Below are 21544 nucleotides of genomic sequence, written 5' to 3' on the forward strand. Positions count from 1 at the left end.
TGTACCAAAGAATGACAGTTTCTTGGGGTGTTTTTTGGTGCCAGCCTGTCAGTTCCTGTAGGAGAGGAAATGGCAGTGGCAATGTGCAAGTTGCAGAGAGATCTGGAGCCGGCGACTTTTCAACAACCACGTAACTGCTGTAGGGCTGGTGGCACCTGAAGAGGAGGGATGTATCTGCTCGGAGCAGCCCCTGGTATGCTCACGACACCCCCAGGTCAGTGGGTATGGGAGAACTAAAGCTGTCACCCACTCTTCACCTCTCGGGCTGACACTCGAGGAAGGGGGAAAGCCCCAGCGTGGCAGCAAGTGACACAAGTGGGGAGGGGACGGGCCAGCCACCCTCTTGCCATCGTGGGGTTCCAAAACAGTGTTGGAGGGGTGTGAGCAGGTGTGCACAGGGCACAGGACTTGTGTGTGTGTGTGTGTAGGGCTGGAGGGCTGTACACATGGTGCAGGTAGCATATGGGTGTAGCTACAGGTGTGAGGGGGTGTCTTACATGGTGTGAGCAGGCTGGGCGGGTGTGCAAGGAGGGCTGTGCCTGTGGTGTGGCCTGTTGCTCCTGCCCAGGGTGGGTACAGCCTGTGGTAGCTGAGTATGCATGAGGAAGACTGTGTGTGAGGACAGGCAGCGTGAGGGCTGCCAGCAAGTACAGGCAGTGCCTGTACACGGAGGCTGTGTGTGAATACAGGCAGCGTGTGTGTGAGGCTGTGAAACCAGGCAGATGAGGGGGTGTGTGTGTGAGTATACCCAGTGTGTGTACATGAGGAGGGCTGTGAGTACAGTGAGATGCATGTGTGTAGGGCTGTGTGTACAGGTGGGGTGCTCTGAGGGAGGCTGTGCGCAAGTACAGGCAGATGCCTGTGTGAGGAGAGCTGTGTACAGGCAGATAGGTGTGAGCACGGGTGGTGCTTTGAGTGTCTGTGTGTTGGGCTGTAAATGAGGACAGGCCGTGTGTGTGTGTGTGGAGAGGACAGGCAGGGGATGTGTGTGAGTGTGAGGGGGACAGGCGGGATGTGTGTGAGTGTGAGGGGACAGGCGGGATGTGTGTGAGTGTGAGGGGACAGGCGGGATGTGTGTGAGTGTGAGGGGGACAGGCGCGATGTGTGTGTGTGAGGGGACAGGCGGGATGTGTGTGAGTGTGAGGGGACAGGCGGGATGTGTGTGAGTGTGAGGGGACAGGCGGGATGTGTGTGAGTGTGAGGGGACAGGCGGGATGTGTGTGAGTGTGAGGGGACAGGCGGGATGTGTGTGAGTGTGAGGGGACAGGCGGGATGTGTGTGAGCGTGAGGGGACAGGCGGGATGTGTGTGAGTGTGTGAGGAAAGGCCGGCTCTGTGCGTGTGTGTGAGGACTGGCGGGTTGTGTGTGAGTGTGTGAGGAAAGGTGAGCTGTGTGTGTGTGTGTGTGAGTGCGAGGCGAGGCGGGCGGTGTGTGTGTGCGCGTGAGGGCGAGGACGGGCGGGCGGCGTGCGAGGCGCGGCGCGGCGCATCCCGCCAGCAGGCCCGCTCCCCTCCCGCCGCGCGCAGGCCGCGGAGCGCCGCCCTCACACGCCGCGGGCTGGGCGGCGGGCCCGGCTCCTTCCCGCCCGCTCCCTCCCGCCGCCGCCGGGCTCCTCTCCGCCGCACCCGCCGCCCCGCCCTCCGCCTCCCGCCCGCCCGCCCGCCCCCCCCCCATCTCTCCCCGTCGGCCGGGCGGCAGCCGGCGCGGCCCCTTTAATTCCCCCCGCTCCCCTCCCCCGCCCGGCCGCTCCAGCCTCCATTTTCCAGCGGATCCGGCACCTGGAGGCGGCGGCGGCGGGAGCGGCCCGCGCCCCGCACCCGGCCCCGTCCCGGGCATGGCCGCCAACATGTACCGGGTCGGAGGTAAGCGTCCCCTGGGCCTCGGCCCCGCCGCGCCTCCCTCCCCGCGCTCCCGCCGGCGTGCGAGCGGCGCCCGTGGGGGCCCGGCGGGCCCGCGGCGGGGCAGGCCCGGGGCGGGGCGGCGGGAGGCCGGGGGGGGGGACAGACAGACACACGGACGTTGGGGCGGGCGGGGGGCCGGGGTCTGGACAGCGGCTGGGGGGCGGCCTTGGGGCGAGAGCGGGGCAGGGGCCTGGTGTGGGCTGTGGGGAAGGGGTGGCGGGGGGTTAAACGGGGTGAAGGGGGGCCGCGGGGAGCCCGGGTGACGGGCTGTGGGGCGGGGGAGAGGGGTGGTGGGCTTGATCCGGGGGTCGTGGGGCGCAGCGGGGGGAGGCTGGGGTGAGGGGGAGGGGTGCTGGCTTGGGGGGGGGGGGGGCTGCGGGGAGATGGGGCGTGTGAGGTGCGGGACCTGGGCAGAGGGGAGCGGGGGGGGCAGATCCGGGCCCGGGCAGGGGGCAGGTGGGTTAGGGGGGCTGGGGAAGAGAGAGCGGAGAGGAAGTATCGCCGGGACGGGCCCCGGGATGCGGCCTGGGGTGGGGTGGGGTGGCTGCTGGGATGGGGGGTCAGGCGAGGTTGCAGGGGCGGGGACCAAGGTGGGGTTGCTGCCGTGAGGAGCACAAAGATGGGCAGAGACCGCTGGTGGATCGGGGGACTGGCGTGAGGCACGTCCTGCAGATCTTGGCCTCCCCTTCCACTCTTGCTGTTTTGTTGTACGCTTTCCCATTAGTCTTCTCTTCGGGGTTGCGCTCCTGTCTGATTGTCCTTTGTTTTGATTCATGTGAGGAGAAAGGAGAGGCAACAGGGTTTGGGGCTGCATTTTATGGAATATAAACTGAGGGTGGTCTGGCATGAATTTGTGCTCAGCCATTTTCCCTTGTAAAAGCGTTCTGTGGAGCTTCCTTCTCCCCAGGACTAGAGGATGTGCGGGAAGATGTTTTTGTGGGGTCCCCTCCTTTTCAAAATTGCCTGTTTTCTTGTAGAGTTCTGTAAAACCAGAGTAAAGTAAACAAGGGAAAAAATACAGCAAAGGTGGCTAAGCCATCCTGTCTGGCTCTTCTCCATCAACAACTACTTTCTGCTCTTTCCGCTTTTCTGGCCTACCCTTACGTTGTGCTCTGAAAAATGTCACTTATTTTGTCACATTCGTACTTTTTTTCTGGCTGCACATGGTTTCATAGAGGGCTACGGTGTGCCTCTTGGCTGTCCCGGCTTTGTTTCTTGGGTTGCTACAAGCTGATAGTGTGCATGTGGCATTATGTCGGTCTGGAGATGCTGAGAGTGGAAAGATGAAAGGCGAGATGAGTTGTGGAAATTTACAGCTCGGTTCCTGGTGTGCCCCGTGAAGGGAATGGTTTCCTGGAAATTATTGTTTGGCACTTAATGTTACAGGTGCCAGTCTTGTATGGAATGTCATCTCTAACATTTTGTGTGGCAGAATCTGTGCTGTGCACCCCATGGGTGGTGGGAAGGGACTTTTGAAGATCTCTAAGCCAACCTCTTGCTAGAAGCTGTCCCATTAGAGCAGGGTCCTCGGGGCTGTGTCCAGGCTGGTTCTGAGCATCTAAAGATGGTGATGCCACCCTTACTTTGGGCCCTGTCCGGTGTTTGACCATGCTTACGGCAAATATGTGTTTCTGTATTCCTGGTTGGATTTTCTTGTGTTCCAGCTGGTGTCTCTTGTCCCTCGTCCTACCTCTGCACATCTCTGAGAAGAGCCTGGCCCTGTCTGCTCTACACCTCCCACTCAGTAGTTGCAGACAGCAGTAGCATCTCCCTTGAGCCTTTTCCTTCCTGGGCTAACCTAACCCGCCTCTCCGCCTTTCTTTGCACAGCCCATGCTCTAGCACTGACCACCTGACCAGCTCGGTGGCCTTTGCTGGACTCTTTCCTGTATGTCACTTGCTCTGGGGAGCCCAAGTTGGACTCAGCTCTCCAGATGTCCTCCCGAGTGCTTAGGAGAGGGGCAGGATCCGTCCCCTCGCCCTGCCAGCTGCTCTCCTAAGACGGCAATGCTGGCCGCCCTTGGTGCAAGGGAGCGCTGCTGGCTCCTGCACAATTTGCTGTTTTACCAGGTGCCTTCCTACGGGGATGCTATGTCGACAGCCTGTACCACTGCAGGGAGTTATCCCACCCCCCATGTGGGGCTCTGCTCTAGCCATAGTTGAACTTCCTGATGTTCTTGTCAGCCTATTTTCCAGCTTGTTGAAGTCCCTCTGAATAGCAGCCCTACCCTCCAGCGTGTGGTATGCTTTTCCCAAGTCCCTGAACTTTCAGAGAGTGTATTCTAGTCCCTATACAGGTAATTAGAAAAAGTTCTAAGGGGGGTTGGCCTCAGTGTTGATCGTCAAGGGATGCCATTAGTAACTGGCAGCCAGGTGAAGGTTGTAACTGCTGGCCATCATCCTTTGAGCCTGGCATTCCGTACAGTTTTCTTCCCGCCTTTATCATCCAGTTACCCAGGTCGCATCTCAGCACTTTGGTTCAAAGTGTGCCATGGGAGACTTAGTGTGGCCTTTGGCATGAAGTCAAGGTGTCCAGCGCTCCCTGCTCTTCCCCTCGGCCACAGAGCCAGTCTTTCATCCCAGAAGGGGAGTCAGGTTAGTCAGGCGTGATTTGCCTTTGGTAGATCCTTTTTGTCTGGTCTCAGTCACCTTCTTGTTCTTCCTGTACTTGGAAATGGTGTCCAGGACTTGCTCCGTAACCTTTCTGGGCAGAGGGCAAGGCAGCTGGCTGATAGCCGAGGTTACAGTGCTCTGTTAGAGTACATATGGATGAAGTCTTGATTTGACATGTTACCAAGATCAACATATGGATGGATGCAGCTGTTTCTGTATGAGCGCTCTGTTCGGCCTGAGCCAGAGGAGTTTGTATTATTGAATTGTTTCTGACCTCTGGTGCTGGTATCTCCCACTAATGGTTTTCTGCACTGAAGTTGTATGTGAACTCCAGGGCAGGATTAAATCCTGAATGGGATTTGTGCATAGTCATTTCATACACTTCCCACTGGAAGACAAACATTCAGCAGATAATCTGTTATTATTCTTGTGGCTACCAAATTGTGTTGTATGAACTCCAGACCTAACAGCTGCCAAAAGCAACTTGCTCGCTCTAGATCAATAATTCTCCTAGAAGTATATATGTTGACTCAGAAAGGATGGACATCACTTCTGGCCCTAATCATGATACAGTGAATTTTTGTTTTGAAAAACCAGTAGGTGGATTGCACTTCTCTGATAAAGACTGATTTTAAACGCATCATTGACAGCTCTTCCAGAGGACATAAAATATCTTGCTCTCATTTAACGGTGACATGCAGTAGTTCCTGGATAGAGGAGCTGAGCAGCCAGTGCTATGGGGGCTGAAGGTGGCATGCAAGTCTTCTGCTCAGTGTTGTGTAGCAGAGTGAGTATGTTGGGGGGGGGGGGGGAGGGTGGTGCGTTGGGGGCTGCTGCTTGAGTGGTTGTAAGACTCTGTGGGCAAGCTGACCGGTGGCATGGAGCTGCTTAGAGGAAGCAACTGGTTCTCCTGGTTCCTGCCAAGTTTCTGCTGGTACATTTCTGATGAGGGGTTTGGTTTCCAATTCAAATGGGACTCTGATAAGCTAGCACTGTTCATGGAGGAGGTGAAACTTTTTACATGTGTGTGTAGGGAAGATGCCAGGGTATCAAATTCCAGAATGAAGTATGGGATCTTACTCATCCAGAAGGAAATCCTGGAATCACCTGCCTCCAGTGTAGCAGAAGTGAAGATTTTCTTAACAGCTGCCATACAGCCATGAAATAAATGGCAGCATGATGAGGGTGGGCTGCTTTTGCTTGGAAGGAGTCATGGTGGGCTGGCCTGCCGCTTCATGGAGCGGACTGGCAGTCTGCACGGTCACAGACCGTATGGGAATGTTGGATAAACACCAGATCTGAGAAGCTTGGGACCTCTGAGCTGGAATTTGGGGCCTCTGATGAAAAAATGCATGTGGGAGAGAGATGTTCATTGTTCTAGCTAGTGCCAGGCTCCGCTTTCAGGGGAGTGCTGTGTCAGCTGCCTAGAAGAGAACAGGTCATCTCAGTATCAGGAGACATTCCAACAGCTATTCTGTCTCCACCTTCTCCAGGAGAGTTTAACTGTAGTACGACAAGTATTTCTTCAGTGATGGTAACTGATTGAGCCCCACTTCAGGTTTATGCCCTGTGGCATTCCCTCGATGCAGTGAAACAATGATTTTTGCATTTCCATCTTGCACCGATTTGAGGAACTTAAATTTTTCCACCTTCCCTCCTCCTCACTCTTTGTTTTTTCCTGGATTATTTTTAATCTGCATCAGCTACCCGATCTGGTTCACTGTGGGACTGTGTGAACAGCTGAATGGGCTCAGTGGGAGGGCTGGGAACAAGGGGATGGGGAAAGAAAGGAGAGGAAGGATGGAAGAACTGAAGCCAACATTTTTGCTGAGACAAATGTCAGTTTATGCTTTTAGATGAAAAGGCTTTTATATGTTCTCGACTTTTAAGAGTTACCCTCTTGTTTGGGAGCATACTCAGCTACAAAATTACCACTCCTTTTGAGTCTATGTTATGTTTAAGGTATGTTTAAATGGTACTGGGAGGTACAATCACAGGTCAGTCAGGCACGTATGTACTAGCTGCATCTAACATGTTTAAAGTAAGTGAAATTATGACCCCACAGCACCTATCCTGGACACCTAAGATTCCCAACGGCTTTATTCCAGTATGCTGGAGACTGAAGCTCCCCAATTTACTTGATGCTGTTATTCTCCCACCCTAGATTAGACCTGGTATTGGTGCGCCTGTCTGTGCTCCAGTCATACTTCTCATTTCAGCATAGCCATCCCCAAAGTTTTTAAGAATGGCAGCATGACATAATTTCTCTGTTATTTTAGGTTGTTATTAATGCGTGGCTGGGACCAGTGATTTGACCTGCCCCCCATCCCATTGCATACCTCTGCTTGGCATTCAGGCTGGTGTACAACTCAGGATAGCCATACTACTGCCAAAGAGCTGCAGGCAGATGGGTGCATTGGTCCTCTTGACATCACAGTGATGTCAATAATAATTTTCTGTGCTTTTCCTGTTAAAAAACTGAGGTACAGAGCTATTAAGGAAGCTTGCACAGAAGCATGCTGTTGAGTCCAGATCTGGAGCATGTAATTCAGATAATTTAACTGCAGGGTCACGTGTAAACTGTCTCCCATGCCTTAGCTTTCTTACCAGTATGTATGTATTTTGGGTTGCAGGAGGGGCCACTACACAATATTTTTGCTTTGGTTGTGTTTGTTTTTTTTTTTTTTTTTTTGTTTATTAACTTTCAGCTGAAGTGGAGTATTTGAAGGTAACCTGAGCTGAGAGTGGGTTTAGTGGAGAGAGGTATTAAATAACCAGTAAAGACAATAAAAACAAGAGTTTATTCTTGCAACTTACTAATAGGTTTCTGCGGTCATTTGCCTTAATAAATATAGGAAGTCTTCTAGCTTATCGCCTTTCAGTGACAGCCAGGCAGTGGGTTTCTTCATCCTTCCATTGTTTCTAGTTATACAACTTTATCTTCTTGTGTTTTGCTGTTTTTCTTTCCTTTGCTCTCTCCTCTATATCAGTCTGCTTCAGTGTTCGTTCGCCTTTTATTGGGAAACGTCACATGGTGGGGATCGTGGTGTCAGCCAGCTTAGGTGTGTTTGAGGGCTTGACCTATAACAGTTGTGTCGATAGATGCTCCATGGATTGGTAATAGCTGTAAAGCCGTTTGCAGCTGGCAAAATGGAGCAAAAGCACTAAACTTGCTTCTGCTAGAGGGATATCTGGCTTCCCCCCCTCCTTATCCCCAGCAGGGTGGGCCCTTTCTTGATTGTCTTGGCTGCATCTTTGGCCAGGTTGGTGTTGCTGGCCCGTTAGAAAATCAGCACGGGGGTGGAGGTGGTTTTCTGCTGGGTTAGTGAGTTCAAGCAGTTCCCGGGCTGGTGCATGGTAGGCTGTGCCAGGGCGGCCTGCCGGGGGGGCAGAGGCTGGGTGACAGGGGCTGCCCATGGTTTGGTTTGGTTTGGTTTGGTTTGGTTTGGTTTGGTTTGGTTTGGTTTGGTTTGGTGGGCAGCTGAACCAAGCCTCAGCAGTGCCCGCGTGCTGTTTTAGTCCTTGGTGGCCCTTGGAGCCTCTCAGTTTTGTTTGTGTGGTTTGCCTTTCATTGATGGTGAATAAAAGACACTTGATAAGAAATTGTGGAAGAGGGACTTTTAAACTCTTTAAGCATCTATCTCCTTTTGTTTCACTAGTGAGATTTTGGGGGAAAGTAAGAGATTTTCCTTTTACTTGCATCTAGTTGTTGCTTTTCAAGCAACTTTTGATGTTTAAGCATCCTAACTTTAAATAAATAGAGTACTTAATTTCTCCCTAGTAGGAGGAGAAGAGGATAAGGTGGTTGCTGTTACTGTTTTTACTTCGATGTATAAAGTACTCCTGAGCAGTTTGGGGTCACTTGATAGCATGGGTATGACCTGTTGGAGGTCGCCTGCTCCTGGTTCTGCACATCTGGCAGCAAGTAATCTGTTAGGTCAGTGTTCCTTCTGCACCATTTAAGGCGTTTTTACACTGTATCTTATTGCTTTGCAAGATTATTTTTTAAAATCCCCAAACAAGTAACTGCCCGAGCCCTTCAGCTGCTTTACCTGAGTTTCCCATGAGGTTTAGATAACCGGAACTGTTGGGAACTGTGCTCTTGTAAGATACTACAGTTTTAGGTCTTTAGTATCTCAGGGCTCACTGCCATTGATGTAATATATAGAGGGGCCCTGCTTCAAAGTGTTTTTTAAAGTCTGCTATGATTCCTCCTCTCCTCTTTACTTGTAAAACCAAATTTGGTCTGTTGGATTGTCTGTTGTTAACAAGAAGTAATGAGTTTCTGCTGTAGTTATTTAATGCATATGAAAGCATTTCAGTAGGAAAAGACATCGAGGAATTTTCACATTAAAAAAGACACAACCTTCTTTTAAAAGGAACTTTGTTATGCCACAGTTCAAAGGGATTTGAACCCTGGTGTGTAGATGAATAATTTAATTTATTCTCCATCGCAGATGGCAAGTTTCTCATGTCCAGTTAGGCTATGGGATACAGCTGTTTCTGGAGGTTAATACATTGCGAGGTCCTCAGAGTTGGTGCTAGATATTCAAACATAACAAAATTTAAGCTTTAAATGTATCTGGCAGCCTTTTTTTTATGTTCATATATTTCACAGATTTTCTTAAAATACACAGTAAAGCCTAAGATGAATTTAAGGAAGAAAGTGTTCTTTTTGGAAGCTTCAGGATACGCCTTGTCTTCTCCCCCATGCTGCTCCTCCACTTCTTGCATACTGGTCTGTTTGGAAAGTTTTTTTAGCGGATTAAACACTATTTGATGCCTCAAGATGCATGGAAACCATTCTTATCTTAGTGAAGAGTTCAGCCCATAAAGGCAATAGCCTGGGTACTTCTGTTTTACTTCTTTGCTTCACAAAAAACCTTGAAATTTCAGCCTGACCTCTGTGAAAAATGTTTGTGTTTACTTACAGGCTCTGATGATTGGATGAGACCTAGGCCTGGCTCAACAGACCCCTCAGGCAAAGCTTCTGATCGGTATCTTGGGTGATCAGTTTACTGCCAGTGTGGGGGCTTGTCCTTTATGTACGGCTCCCATCGCCTGTGGGATGTGAGCATGAGTAGTGTGTCTTGTGAGAGATGCAAGACTTCCTCAATTTGTTATCCCCTTAAGCTGTAAGGGAAGACTTAAGTCTTGAAGAATGAGGTTTTCTTCATGGTCTCCTGCAGAATTAAACATCTGTTTGGTTTTGGTGTATCACTCCTAACTAAACCTCAGCATCTTCTTGCTGAAGTAAGTGAAGAAGCAGATGAGCCACTTTGAGGGGAAGGACCTGTGAAGTACCAGTGAAGATTTCAGACTGTGTAGCCCAGTCCAGAAGGAACCATGCACACGCTCTCATTTTCCAGCTCTTTGGCTGGATCATCTTTAGGAAGGAGGAGTGGAGTGTTCCTGAGATAAATTTTACTTGACATTGATCAATGAAGTAAAGCGAAGAAGTTAGTTGGCAGCTTTAAAGTGAGTTTGCAAGTGAAAGAAAAAAATTTAGGCTTCTGCAGTCTTTTACACGTGTGTTACTCGCAAGCTGTTTAGTCTTCGTGGCGCCTGGGATTTCACAGCTCTGGTTCTGTGCATTGCCAGATCACCAATAGTGATTTGTGTCAGATGTGGCCATGGTGATGTTTCTCTTAAAGTGCACATGATGTGCTCTGGTTAATTCAGCGACTTTATGCTTTTATGCAAGATGTAGGAGGACAGACGATACTTGATCAAGCATAAAGTTAGTGTGGTGTGAGCAGATGATTCCGGATTTAGCACAGAGCTTGTCCTTACAGAGTTAAGTTGTCAACATCTGAGCAAATTTGAACCAGCCAAGTGAGACGGTTTCTGTGGATGTTTCTTTTGGTAGCCTGCTCGCAGACACTTGTTACTGTCCTCAGGTTGCTTCCTCAGCTGGGCTTAACACAGCTCGGCGTGGCTGTGCAACGAAGCAGATCAGGGAATCGGGTTGGCTGGGAGACAGTTTTTTGACCTGGGTGAGTTCCTAATCAGGTTTACCACGTGCCTGCCTCCTCCCATCCAAGAAGAAGCTGTCACAACTTGAGGGGGTGGTATGAGAGGGCGGGGGATGAATCAGCTTCACTGGCATTCTTGTTTGAAGAAACATCTGCAGAACTATGGCAGGAGTTTATACTTCATCTGTGTTTTACATTGTGAAGCTGTGATGTTTTTGATCTGGCACTGAAACCCCTACGTCTGGACTTAAGATACTGTCATACCATGGCCTAAGCAGTTAATTCACACTGAATTGACTCACTGAAGCTGAACATTGCTCTTGAACAAACAAACCCAAACAAAAAACCACAACTTCTTTTGTTGTTTTGTTTGTTTCTTGACGGTGATACCAAACTTGGTGTCTGAGTACTTTAGAGGTTCTTGTTTTGCAACTTGAGATACTTGCAGGGAATATGAAGCTGGTATCTTGTCCTCTTCTGTGCTACCTAAATATCTTTTGGAAAATAATGTTTTTATTATCTGTCCTTAGCGATGAGAGTTGCAATGGAACAGGCTGTTCTCTTGGCTGCTAGAGAAGAAAATTGTTAGGGTGCAGTTTGAGGATACTTCTCTCCCAAGCTGCCCCACCCCCGCAACAGTCCCCCATGATTTAAGGAGTTCTCACTAGTTTCTTCAGCTGCTCAAGTGTTTCTCTGTCTCTTCTGTAAATTAGACCATCCTAGTCTTCTGTTACAACCTACCTTTGGGGAAAGGTTTTTCTTTTTAAGCCTGGACTATTTCTATGAGCTGGCTCATGTTATTGCCCCATGAAGAATCGTACTAGCCCAGCTGAAATTATGTAGACTCACGACTTTGCCACTGCAGAAAATGTTTGTATATCTACATCCTTGGGAGCTGAAAGGGCAGAAGAGGTAATACAGAACAGGCTTTGTGTCCAGAGGACTTTGAATCATGCTTAGATATCTCATGTAAAGCAGAGAATAAAAAAGTGATTCTCCAGAAATATTTAGTGTATGCTTGTCCTGCAGGAAGCTGGAGGGAGTTGACTTAGTGAACCTAAAGGGTCAGTGCCACATGCAAATTTGCCTCAGTTATAGCTGGGATATTGGGAGTGGATTAATTGAAATGGGTTTCCTTGTAGCTGCTGTATAATTGATTTCTAGCAGCAGAATTGCTTCTTTATCCTCAGGGTAGTACTTTGAAAGCTTAATTTTATTTCTGGGATTGTCACAAATGTTCTTTTCAAGTCTTGTTTGTACACAGTCTCCCTACCTTACCTTTAAGTTGGCATCCCTGGTAGCAGTTACTTCAGTGTGGCATAGTTCTTATCTAAGAAGAGTGACACATGAAGTACAGCTGACACCCATAACCTCTTTTTCACAAGTACCAGAATATTGCTGTCCTATGGGTTTTCCAGAGAACTTCTGCAACTGAGAACAGCCAGCAATGCTGTGAGGACCAGAAATAAGGACCTTGACTTTATCTAAAATTCATGTTCTTTCTTCTGTGAGATGGTTCTTCCTCCTTCTTCTGCTCCCATTCCTTTGTAATTTTGCACTTTTACTGGGAGAGGTACCATATGTATGAATTCTGTGCCTCATACAGAGCTGAGATCTTGAGTCTCTAGATTGTTGCTACTAGGCAGAATACCTGCCTTCTTCCCCACCAGAGGGTAAACGTTTGGGAAGACCCTTGGTCATATGGAATCAGATCGGAAGTTAATCGAGCCGGGGGCCTGCCTGGAACAGCACTGACAATAGAGGTGTTGGGAGGTGCTTAAGAAAGCAAGCACTTCCAATAATTCCCCCAAACACGGTGGAGTCTCCAGTGATTTGCTTCAAAACCTAGTCTATTAATTGTTTCTGAAATGGGAACCGTTTCATATCTCTAATTGTCTGTCTTACCTTTCTCACTTTCTCTTGTAGTTTTAGTATCTATGTTTTTAAGATAGGGAACAGTGATCAGTACTTAATTATCTTTGAGACTTCTGTCCCTCTGTGAAATGTTTTAAATCAAACAAAGAGTTCAGGAGTTAATAGGGAAGAACTAATGCATGGATAATGGAGTTGCATAAACCTTGCTTCAGTAAGAATCAGGCAAAAAAATTATATGAGGTAGCTGGACAGGAATTTTTCTTCTTCCCTTTGACATGATAGAAGATAAAGAACAGAAGACCTTTGGGAAGTTCCAAATCCCTTAATGTTTCAGCGTTTAAACTGGATCAAGTAACCTTCAGTTTGTCCAAGCAAGTTGCGTGTCATTAACTTAGACGTTTTTTTTTTTTTTTTTGCTTCAAAAAGGTAGAGAATATTTCCTAGCTTGGGTGGAGTTCTGTGTGGTAGATATTTGAGATTTTGTTTGTAAGCATTGCAAGCCCTTCATAGTTTTAGTTTTGGATTTATTTGGAGTTTTTTTTGTAGTATCTCTTACTACATGAGAAGAGCTTGCACTGATAAAAGCTTGTATCATCCTTTTTTATAGATATATGCATAATCTGTAGTCCAGTTACATGAATTTTGCCATGAATTGCTTCTACTTTAAGGTTACTGTTTGGGGAATACTGAACCTGAATTTTTGGAGGCAAGTCACAAAAACTGATATGTAGGTTTCATCTCAAAACAGCCAAGTTATTTTGGCTGTCCCTTTCTAGATACAAGTTCTGCACATTTGGGAGAAAATGTAACATGAATATTCTGTTTACCATAGGAATTTGAGTGTTTTACACTTTGGGAATTTTTAAGGTGAGATAAGAGCCTATTCCTGCTTCTTTATGTTAATGGCTTTGATCACATTCTTCAGGACAACCCACCTTTAGAAATAAGAGTTTAGCCATTAGAAAAAGAAATGAATTAACAAACTCAAGAAAATCAGTTGTTTCTTACAAGCATGCTGACTCTCGAATTAAAGTTTGATACTAAAGTATGATAAAATAAGGTATTGATAATTGCACTGATTATCAGCTTCTACTCATTTTCATACAGGTGCATGTTTCATGGGGACTTGGCAAAAAGTACATGGATTTCTCACTTGTATATTTTTGATTTTGCCACTCTGTTTTCCTTCTCACTGCTGGGGACTGGAATGGCATCTTGTTCTATGTTTTATTATTGAAAATAAGAGAAGCTGGTATGAAACTGAGAACATGGACTTCTGCCATGAGTTTTGAATATGTGAGGCTGAACTTCCTTTAGTACAATGCAATCTTGAGCAGTGCTACTGCATGCATATGTTTGTAGATGCATGCTTGGAATTTGATTGTCGTTACAGAGGCTTTGGTTTATTAAATGAAACAGAGTTGTCCTTTCCTTGCACGTATCCGGACTCTTCACTTTACAGCTCCAGGGTTCTTTCAAGTCATATTGTTTTTGTTGGAGAAGGGGTAGAAAGGGGAAGTTGAGCTCAACATACTGCATATCCTTGTATATGAACACCTATAATATTTTTTTTTTTTTTTTTTTTTTTTTTTTAGAGTTTTACAGTATATTATAAGGGCTGATAGAATCTGGAGAAGCTGTATGCTTGCTCACCACTAAAGTGCTTGGCACATGGGTGTTATGATGATGTATTGGTGTTTTAATATCTAGGATGTTTTCTTCCCACTACATCCCCATAGGCTTAGGATTGTATAGGCACCCTTGTTACACTGTCTGCATGTCTTCCAGGAGGGTAAAAAAAGAACCACTTTTCAGTGTAAGGGCTGGTCTCATTGGAGAAATACTCGTTCTACATGATTACAAAACAGCATTGTAAATTAAGATTTTCTATACATATAATTTTAGCATGTAATTAACTAGATATAACTGCTATTTTTGGAGGGAGTGTGCTCATATAGCCCTCTGTGTAGGTCAACTCTCTCAACATCTACTGAACCTGGAAAGCTATGGGAGCTAGCAGTGGAGTCATGCTGTAGAAACTCCCAAGTAAAGACTATTAGCTGCCAGGCTGAAGTAGGAAATCATGAAGGGAAGGGTAGGGCTGCAACAGTTCCTTTAAGAGTGTTTTCTGGCTCCAGCCTGAGAAGCTGCAAGTACATCAGGAGAATTTGGCTGTGGATTACTCTGCTTGTGCGTGGAGCCATCCCACCTTCCTTGAATGGAGTTCGTGATGTCTGTAGACCTGATGGTGACCTAAAACATTTGACTGACTGCCAGAGCCTGCTGGGTCCTGTGACCAGTAGCTCCTTAGGATGGCAGCCTTCCTTGATGAAGGAAGCCTTGTCTGTTTTTACCTGACTCGGGACTGTTTTCACTGTGTGGTTAGAGACAGAGTAGTCGCTGTTCTGGATGAATGTGCGTGCACTGAGTTGGGCTGTAGTTGTAAATTTATATCTGGGAAGTCTACTGCAGGCTTTGTGCTTAAGGAAGTGGTGCAGTGGTGTGTTAATCTTGATCTGTTGGTGAAAACCAGGCTTTCTGCCTTAGCAGTGAGAACTTGTTGCTTAGGTCATTTTTTTTCCATGTTTTGTTGTGTCTAAGTCTTTTTATTGAGACCAGGCAGCTAATCTCAGGAGTGTGTTGTGGGAGCAGTGGATTCTTCTCGCAAGCACTGTCCCTTTTGAGACGTGTGTCTCGGTTAAAGATTTCAGTCAAGGGTTATTTGTTTTGATCTTTATCCTCATGAGCCTTTTGGCTTGGTCAGTTTGCTCAGAAGAGCAAAGCTAGCTTGATTTAACTGGGGTACCTCATCCTATCATTACTAAATTTAGTGATGATTGCTGTTAAGTGTGGGGTGGAGATTTCTGCAGGAGACGGTGCTTGCTTTTGCCATGTCCCTCACTAAATGGCTGTAGGTATTTCAGGTGCTTGGGTGGTTGTTCCATTTCCACTCCTTTTTTAAGGAGTTGAGTGGTACTGGTGTTGCCCGTAGCACAGCAAGCTGAGGACAAGGCAGTATGTATCCTCTGTGTGCAGTAGCCACAAATGCTGCTGTCCAGTTAATACAAATTGAACCTGTGCTGGCAGTGTGTCTTTAGTACCTTTGTTGATCTGTGAAAGGCATTAATTGTAAATACCTTGTTCATGTGTACTGCTAGGTGTATTGGACCTCTTAAGTCTTTCAGCAATAGAAACAACTGTTTCAGTTTTGCATTTCTGGTAATGAAAATATTATGCTTGTAAAGCTTTCTCTGTTGAAACTGTATCTGTTCTGTAACTAAACATTTCATCAGGTGACAGCTGCTGTGAGTGTTGCTGTTTTTTGAACAGCCAGAGGGCAATGGGACGTGGGCTCTGCCAGGTGAGATTGTTTGACTTGGAGGCTGAAAGCAATGTAGCCTCTCCAGCCTCCTCTTTCAAAGGAACATAGACCAGGAGGGATTGTATTATACAAAACGTAAAGTGATTGACAGTTTCAGGATCAAGCTGCTGAATAATTTGAAACTGGAGCTTACTGGAAGAAACTGGCCCAAAGTTGAATTGGAAACCCAGAGTATGACTTCCCATAAGAGAAGTTATAAAGTAAGCAGGTCATCGTAAGTTTATGCACTCTCTTGACACTCATCTTTAATTCAGGGCAGCAGCTTTGTGGATTGGGCAGGGGAAATATTTGCAACTGTGAAGTTACTTCTTTATCACATGTCTGGAAATGCACACTCGGTAGTGAGTGTGGGAAGAGGAAGGCTTCAGCCTCCCTCGTGTCCTGAATACATTTGTAGGCTGATGCAGTACACAGTGTGTAAGACTTTTTCTGGAGGTGAGGTAGGGAGTATTCAGTGAGTTCAGTCCTCAGAAAGCACTTGTAACTTAAAAGGCAAATGTAAGTTGGGAAGGATAAAAATACTTTTGGGCATTTTTGCAACTTGATCACCTAAAAGCCCATAAGGTTATTAGGTAGCTCAGACATGTCTGATCTTATAAATATATGACCTCTAGACAGTGTATGTTCTTTATTTTGCCGTACCCTCTCCTGATTTTATTTTCCATGGACCATCAGCTGACATGAAGAGGGCAGAGGGGAAAACTATTTTGCAATAATGCCTTAAAAGCATATGAGAGCAAAAAGAAAGTCTGTTATGTTTATTGCTAATTAAGAACAATTATTTTACTGCCTTTGTGGAAAATTTCCATCTTCTGTGGTCTGGAGGCTGTCATTCTAGTTTTAGCTGCTGTACTGTTGCAAGTATGCTTGTGTCTGTGTGTTCTAGCAGTTCAGTACCTGTGTAACACAGCATTGCTTTCTGGTAAGTTGTGCATTTTCTCAACTTCAGAAAATACATGTTATAGGATATAAAGGCTTTTGAGATAGATCTATGTATGTGGGTACTTCTGCTCTACAGCAGCATAGGCAAGAGGAAGAAACAAATCTTGAGTTTGAGTCAGCAGATGGTGATATGTATGATGGTCCTTAATGTCTTGTGATATCACCATACTCCTCAGTCATTATTTTAGCCTGATCATAGATAATTCTGTAATGTGCATGACTGATGCTGTTAATTATAATCATGATGTGGATGCACGGCTGATTAATTTGAGGATTGTGAGTTTAAGCTTCAAACTGTTGTGAGAGTATGGGATTGTCTCTCCAACCTTGGTTCAGGCGGTCGGTTGGTAAGGGGTGAGCCTCGTGTTTTATGGTGGTTGCTGTTTGTAAGGAGACATGCCATGCTTGTAGGAAAGCCAATGAATAAGCAAGGATAGACAGCCTGTTCGGTTTGTAGGGTCTGAATTTTGCTTACTATCAGGCTCTACATTTCTGTCCCTAGGCCTTATTTTTTATTTTAGTGTACTCTTTCCTTCCTGTTCTGTGGTAGGAGCTGAGATGCATATCTTCCTGTTGTTCAGAGGTTTGTTAATTTTGTCTCTTTCCCCATCCTCTCTATCAACACAGAGGCTCTGGCAGTTGTGCACACACAGGATGTCTCCCATTGACAACTGGATTGTTGGGGGCCTGTAAAGGGTTTCTGTTATGTGATATGCAGTCTGATACTGTCCTGAAAGCAAACTGGGAGTAATATTAGTTGGGTAGGCAGTATGAGAAGGATGCACTTCCATGGCATGGGAGGAAGCTGGAGAGGTGCTGCTCAAGGGGAAAGGAGTTGCTTTGGAGCATAGGGGTCAACGGGGCATGGTGCTGTACCTCCTTTGAACCCGCTGTGCAGGAAACCAGCCTTCATGGATTTTGTTGCTTGTGAACAATTTTAGAGGAGTGCTCTCACCTGCTAAAGCATCGATTTGGAGAGTGGTTTGTTGAGCTTAGCATTTCTTTGTACATGTAGAACAGTAACGCGAGCATTTCTCTGTGCAGGACAGCATTTTAATTTTAGTTAAAGCATTTAAAATCTCTATGAAAAGTGCAAATGACTCCCCTCTGATTTGCTTGCGTTCTGTTTCATGTGATTTGCAGTGCACTCTGCATTACTTGCAGAGATGAAGAAACCCTTTTCCAGGTAATTTGAGATGGGAAATAGGTCTCCATTAGTCGCATAGCTACTGGTGAAATTCTTAACATAGTTGTGGGATTAGTCTAAAACATGGATGAGATGTACTGGGCTGTGATGAAGTCATTAGCCCTGGTCTAAGCGTGCACCTCTCTGCTGTGTCATGTGTCAGCTCTTGTAGCATCGGTGGGACAGCTTGGGTTCTGCCAGCAGCCTGCGGTTGGCTGTGCTGACCGGGGAGGGTGGGCTTGGGGAATGTTCTTGCTGCTGAGTAAAACAATGTTCTGGGGACATTATTGTTCAAAACTGTTGGATACCAGCATGAGCTATTCTTTGGTAAACGTTTCATCTGTGATACACTTTCTTTAACTCCATGACAGATTTTACAAGCAATAAACTGTAGTTACTTGAAAAATTGAGCTAATGTTCACTTGAGGTAGAAAACATGTCTGTGAGAGTATATGCAGATATGTGTACACAAAAAAGCTGCTAGAAAAATGATGCGAACTATGAACATTTCTAACAGTCACCTGAAAATCATGGAATTAAAGACAAAGTTATATTTTCAAAACAGAGGTTGACATTTCCTTTAGTTTTCATTTTTAGTTTTCAATTACAGTGTTCACAAACGCAAGATTTTTTGCGTTGACCTCAGCCAAAGTACCTGAAATGAGGGGTAGCTGGTTGTCTTGGGAGTAATGAGAGGGGTGAAGGGCAATAACTCGTCCTTTCCTCAGGTGGTGCAGCCCTGAGGTGAGTGAGAGGTGCCCACTGAGCATGGAGGCACCTCGAAGCTTCCACGTCCTCCACTGCAGGACCCTTGTAGGGCATGGGTGGTTCTGTTGTGGGAGAAGAGATTTCTCTTTACTCTGCTGATCTGTAAATTGCTTAATGCCTGTCATTGTTATTTCAGTCAGCAGTTGTTATTGCTGAAGCTGCCAAATATCTGTTTGGTTTTGTGACTTCTGGTAGAGTTGGTCATAGTAATGTTGAGCCTGTTGTCTCCGGTTTGGTGTGCTGCACAGAGTGTGGGTGCTTGGGAGTGGAAATTTAGGATCTGGTTATTTGGGTCTTTTAACCATTTCTGAGAACTTTGTTTTTCTATGAAGCGGATGTTCAGACTGAATTCCTTAGATGAAATCATTCTCCAGTCAGTAGCCTGCAGGCAAGTGACATTTAAGAGGAATCCACTCTTGCAGTTGGGAAGAAAGTTTTGGAGTCGCTCAGGTGCATGTTAGTGTGAAGATAGCTGATGAGAGGTCTGGAGCACAGAATGCACAAAAATATAAAAAAACCTGGGTGTAGTATTTCTATACTTTATTACCCTGGAGACACTATGCATGGTTAGGTAACCCAAGATGTGCACTGTTTGAATATTGGCATCGCAGCCCTGCCACTCGTCACTTCAAGTCTGTGTTGAGACTTCATTGGCAAGGTGTCTTTGCAACTCCTGGCATGTAAACACATCTCTTTGAAAAATGAGCTTGGAAACCATTTCTTTTAAAATTGTCACTCTTGGGATTGTAATCCTTGGGATTCTTGATTTGTGACCACTGTCCTAAGGCAGCCCAGCCCTGTTGAAGGGACATGAGGGCACTGGAGCAGTTTGCAGGCAGTGCAAGCTGCAGGTCCTGCTGGGTCATTTGCTCAGCGGTCGCTGCTCTGCTCCTCGGTCTCATGCAGCAAGTAGCTTGTGCCGTTAGCTCCGGGGAGACCTGTGGATAACGGGAGCTGTCAGCAGCATTCGGAAAATAGCGTTGTCTGGAGCTTGAGTAGTGTTACACGGGGATTGGAAGGGCTGCTGTAGGATGTGATGGGTGAACGCTCTGGTGTCTCCCTGGCCACCCTGGAGGTAATAGGGAAGGAGTTAACTCTCATGGTGCAGCTTTTCAGGCCCTTGGTGGGGGGGGTGTGTGTCTTCCTTCCCCTGGGCTGGGGAGGAGGTAACTGCCTGATGGTGACTGCCCTTTCAACCAGCATTTCAGGGTGATTGAGGCTAACAGCTTCAGTAGTTGTCTCTACAAAAGGCTAGCAGCGCTATTGCTGGAGCATCATGCTAATGTGTTCATTGCAGAAGATGACCTGACTCTGGCCCAGGGGCTATGGGTGCTTTGCTCCAAACACAAATGAGCTGGGAAATCTGGAGTGAAATCCTCTTAAATTCAGTAGATAGTCTTGGTTGGAATCCTTGTTAGACCTGCATGCAAGGTCAGCACCTGAGGGCGGATTGGGGGTGGTGGTGAAATCAGCCCTCTTTTTGCTTCACTTAAAGCTCAGGGTTTGGTTTCCGGAGTATTGGGAGATAAAGGCCAAATACATTCGGGACTCTTGAGCTTCTGTTTCCTTACCTGTAAAAATGAGTGTTTAAGTTTGGAGCTCAGTGCTACCAAATAATTTATATGACACTCCTTGATGCTCCTGATTTTTTTGAGGGCACAACTTTGGGTAAAGGACTAATTTTCTTCCTGTAATTTGTTTATTCTGCTTGGAAATGAATATTACTGGCCTGTTTGGTTTACTGTATGGAGTTTTGTTGAGGGTATTCTAGGATAATATAGGTGTAAAAGACCAGGAAGTAGAGAAAAAGATAAGAGAGAAAGAAAGAATGAAGCCATATGTATTCTAAGTTAATGGGCAGTAAGTGTAAAGTGAGCTGTGAGGGAAGAGGAGAAATCAGGTATTGCTGGTGAGAAGTGGCTGGATTTTGATAAGAAGAGGAAGCAAGTAAAGACAACAATGTAATCAAAGTGGAAATAATCTGATCAGAGAGGGAAGGAAGATGATATGCTTTGCTTTTCAGGCTGACAGTTGAGCTCCATTTTTTTTTTTCTTTTCTGAAAGTGAGTTTATTGTCTTCAGATTATGCTCATACATGTTCCTCATACTGGCATGGATTTTGTATTTCCTCACTTAAAATCCTGGATTTAGTAGGAACATTTGAAATACTGCCTGTACCAAGAAATTAATTTCATATGATGTGTCTAACAGGTATACATGTGAGGTTTTGATTCGATCTTTAGCAGTTTAGCATATTTTAAATCATCTTTTTTCTTTTTATCAGATTATGTCTACTTCGAAAATTCTTCAAGTAACCCATATTTGATACGAAGAATAGAAGAGCTCAATAAGGTAAACATTTTTTCCATCAAGTCTTTGAAGTTAATTGAATTTATGATCTATTTGATTTGATTAAAATCAAAGCAATTCTTTAGCAGTACGCTGGTAATTAGAAGCTTAAAAAAACTTTTGTTCTGATAATTTTCTGGAATGCTTTCAGACCAGCTAGATTGTTTTCCTTTGGTATGAAAGGACTGAGCAACAAGGGTGGGTCATTCTCAATGTGATTATGCCCACATGTACAGCAGGAGACTTCTGCAGTTCTTCAGTTCTGTGCCAGGATCATGGGATGTAAAGACAAAATAACAGTTTACCTAGAGGATGGAGACCTTTATAATTTGATCTTTCTTGGGGGAGACTCTTGCTCAATAGGAAGGTTTGCAGCTATTATCTGCTTCCTCAGACTTTGTCTTTGCTGGTTGTCTTTTGGGCCAGTGTATTATTTCATCTGCCAAATTTCCCTCTCATTGGATCTAAAAGGGAAGCATGATAGCTTGTATGTGGGAAGCCAGCTGAAGTCCTTGATGCTGAAATTTTACCTCATTGAGGAGGGAAGACTGTTC

At 46.0% G+C, this 21544-nt stretch overlaps 1 protein-coding gene across 3 annotated transcripts in view; it reads left to right on the forward strand.

Annotated features, from left to right (window-relative positions):
- The first annotated feature begins 1669 nt into the window (after positions 1 to 1669).
- Positions 1670 to 21544, forward strand: part of MTA1 (metastasis associated 1) — an 86816-nt gene continuing 66941 nt past the window's right edge. For all 3 annotated transcript variants that reach the window (XM_042806824.1, XM_042806831.1, XM_042806837.1), the window contains exons 1-2: positions 1670 to 1862; positions 20926 to 20993. In XM_042806824.1, coding sequence (XP_042662758.1) covers positions 1835 to 1862; positions 20926 to 20993 — 96 coding nt within the window. In that variant the 5' untranslated portion in view covers positions 1670 to 1834. The remainder of the gene's footprint in view (positions 1863 to 20925; positions 20994 to 21544) is intronic.

The sequence above is a fragment of the Tyto alba genome, unplaced genomic scaffold, assembly GCF_018691265.1.
Source record: "Tyto alba isolate M040663 unplaced genomic scaffold, T.alba_DEE_v4.0 Super-Scaffold_1000006, whole genome shotgun sequence".
Taxonomy (NCBI): domain Eukaryota; kingdom Metazoa; phylum Chordata; class Aves; order Strigiformes; family Tytonidae; genus Tyto; species Tyto alba.